Raw genomic sequence first — 2,657 nt, 5'->3', positions numbered from 1 at the left:
TATTAAAGACTTCATATTGCCCAAAGTCTCTACCAAGTTCTCATGGACAAGGAAACGATCTAAATGCTTCCTGATATGATCATCACCAGCCCTGCGGTTATCACAAATGGGAGAATGTGGAAAGGGACAAATATCAACTAACTGATCATCTGCAGAAAGATTATACAACCGACCAGTGAATGGGTCTAGTTGACAATGAGTGCCCCAACAATCCTTCGTCGATAAAGTAGCATTAAAATCACCTGCCATGATAAGGCCACTAGTTTTGCGTATGTCACATGACGCCATATGGTCTGTAAAAACAACACGATCTCTACAAGGTGCATATAAGTTAAGTAAATGAATACGAATGTGAATCCCCTTAAAATGACCAGTCAAAAGTATGCCAGCAAAGAGACAGAAGGTACACAAGTTTTCCCACTTGGGATTCGACATGGCGATAAGTCCTCCAGACATGCGAGTAGAGCTCACACCCACAATGTACCAGTCAACGCAAATAGAGTGAAAGTATGATATAACTCGTGAAGATTCAGCAAGGGTGTTTTGGTATGAGAATGATGAAAGGATGAATACTTTGAATCAGGTGAAGAAGACCCAATTGTTTCAAGTGGTCCCCAAGCCACAAAGATTTAGAGAAAAAATGTTCATCATGAGGCACCATTAATGGGCACATATTCACTAAGAGCCTCAGAATCAAATGTAATTAAAACAGGGACATTTTATTGGAGTGAATACTCCGATATAAAGATGAACGACCAAAGATATTACCCCTCTTTCAATATTATAAAACAAATATGATACATTCAATACACACTAGTTTTGAATCATACCATATTACATTATTTTTTAAAATAAAATAATTAATATTTATATAATCTTTTAATAAAAAATATAAGTATTGATGTGATTATTGTTGTTTTCATTTTATTAATATTTCTTGCTTTTTAAATACCTCCATCTTTTTAAGCATGTTTTATTATTTTTTTGAAATATTAATGGTCTACATTAATTAAATGAACCAACAATTTGGTAAAGTAGTTATTTTCTAGTTTTCATTCTACAATTAGATGATTATGAGTTGTTAAATAAAGTCCATTGTAAATAAATAGAAATTTGTTAACAAAATATTTATTTATTATAATTTTTAATAAATAAAATAAATGGATTTAAATTTGATTTACTATGCTATTTTTTAAAAATATATTATTATTACAATATTTTAATAGTAATAATAATCATATTTATAATTTATAAGTTAATTTTCTATTTAAAACTGCGTATTAAAATAATAAATGCTCTTCGTATCTAGGAATTATATATATATAAAAGCTTAAATGGTATATTTTCTGATTTGGTATTTTAACATATTATTATGGCAATAGCTTAACATTAGTGTGAAAATAATAGTCATTCAAGAGTCCAAAGAAATACTTGGAAAAGTTAGAAGAAAATGATTGCATTTTTGTTTCCTACTTTGAGTGGATGGCTATGGAAAATGGAGAAAAATATTTGTTAGGTTTATATGCGCATTTGGATAAAAAATTGCAATAATTGAGAGGCATTCAATTCAAGAACATCCCTATAGCCATGACATACCAACAATGGAGAGTCATTAAATAGTTCTGAAGGACGGCACTGGGTTCGACGTCGAACCCATCGACACGCAATTGTTATCGACATTGGCGATCAGCTGGAGGTATATAAAATATATATTATCAATATCAAATGCTTTTTCCGTGTATATATGACTTATCTAATTACTAATGATGGGGTTTGCGCGTGAATACAATTCAGGTGATGACCAATGGGAAATGCAAGAGTATGTGGCGCCGCGTGCTTTCTAAAAAGGACGCGAATCGAATGTCGGTCGCAGCGTCTGATAAGCCATCGACCAATGCAGAGGTGTTTCCAGCTCTACAGCTGATCATGAAGGTGGTAGAGAAGAATGGCAATGAAAATGACATTAATTTTATTAATGCCGAAAGTGGCTATACTTACCCAAAGTTCGTCTCAAAAGATTATATCAAAGTCTATGCTGAAGAGCAGTTTCTAGAGAGAGAGCCGTGATACGAGGCCATGAGAGCACTCTATTCCCTGAATTAACGTTCTTCATGAGATACTAGCTCTCAGCAATGCTTCAATTTCCCTGGTTCTGGTTATAAACTTGTGCTCAATAAAGAATTAGAACTAGATTAATCTATATAGGAAATACTGCTCTTCCCTGTGTATTTTGTTATGGATCTCCATCGCATTATTTAGGATTTATATATAAAATAGAATTAGGATACATCAAGTTCAAAATGGTTATTACTATTTTGGAATCTCCACTCCCCACTAAACGCATTAAACTGTATTCGTGCAGACTATACTCATATCGACGAACTTTGATGACATGTCCTCTTTTACATTCTGTAAACAGTTATGTAGCTTTAATTTGAATACTTTATTAATATGCAACTGTGCATCCATTTCTAATTATTAAAGTTGGGTTATATATTTGGACCTTTTAGTTATGTGGAAGTGCTTTATTGTTTATTAGTATGAAGATAAGTCTACCGATAGTTAATTTGAATCCTTTACTAATATGCAAAATGTGCATCCATTTCTAAGCATTAAAGTTGGTTTACATATTTGAACCTTTTAGTTATATGGAAGTG

At 32.4% G+C, this 2,657-nt stretch overlaps 1 protein-coding gene across 1 annotated transcript; it reads left to right on the top strand.

The window, feature by feature from the left end:
- Positions 1 to 433: 433 nt before the first annotated feature.
- On the top strand, positions 434 to 2,067 carry LOC149224735 (1-aminocyclopropane-1-carboxylate oxidase-like). The gene is made up of 3 exons (XM_089388271.1): positions 434 to 480; positions 1,621 to 1,696; positions 1,795 to 2,067. Exons 1-3 carry the CDS (start codon positions 434 to 436, stop codon positions 2,065 to 2,067), a joined length of 396 nt encoding a protein of 131 aa, XP_089244397.1.
- Positions 2,068 to 2,657: the final 590 nt, after the last annotated feature.

The sequence above is a fragment of the Pinus tabuliformis genome, chromosome Q (assembly GCF_031772625.1).
Source record: "Pinus tabuliformis cultivar Carrire ecotype Pingquan chromosome Q, CPIR1, whole genome shotgun sequence".
Lineage (NCBI taxonomy): Eukaryota > Viridiplantae > Streptophyta > Pinopsida > Pinales > Pinaceae > Pinus > Pinus tabuliformis.
Note: the sequence above shows the minus strand (reverse complement) of the source record. Positions and strands in the feature narration are given on the sequence as shown.

Coding starts and splice junctions, on each gene's coding strand:
- LOC149224735 (XM_089388271.1), top strand. CDS start 434: ATGGCGATAAGTCCTCCAGACATGCGAGTAGAGCTCACACCCACAAT. Junction 481..1,620: donor GTAGAGCTCACACCCACAAT/GTACCAGTCAAC, acceptor GTCATTAAATAG/TTCTGAAGGACGGCACTGGG. Junction 1,697..1,794: donor ACATTGGCGATCAGCTGGAG/GTATATAAAATA, acceptor AATACAATTCAG/GTGATGACCAATGGGAAATG.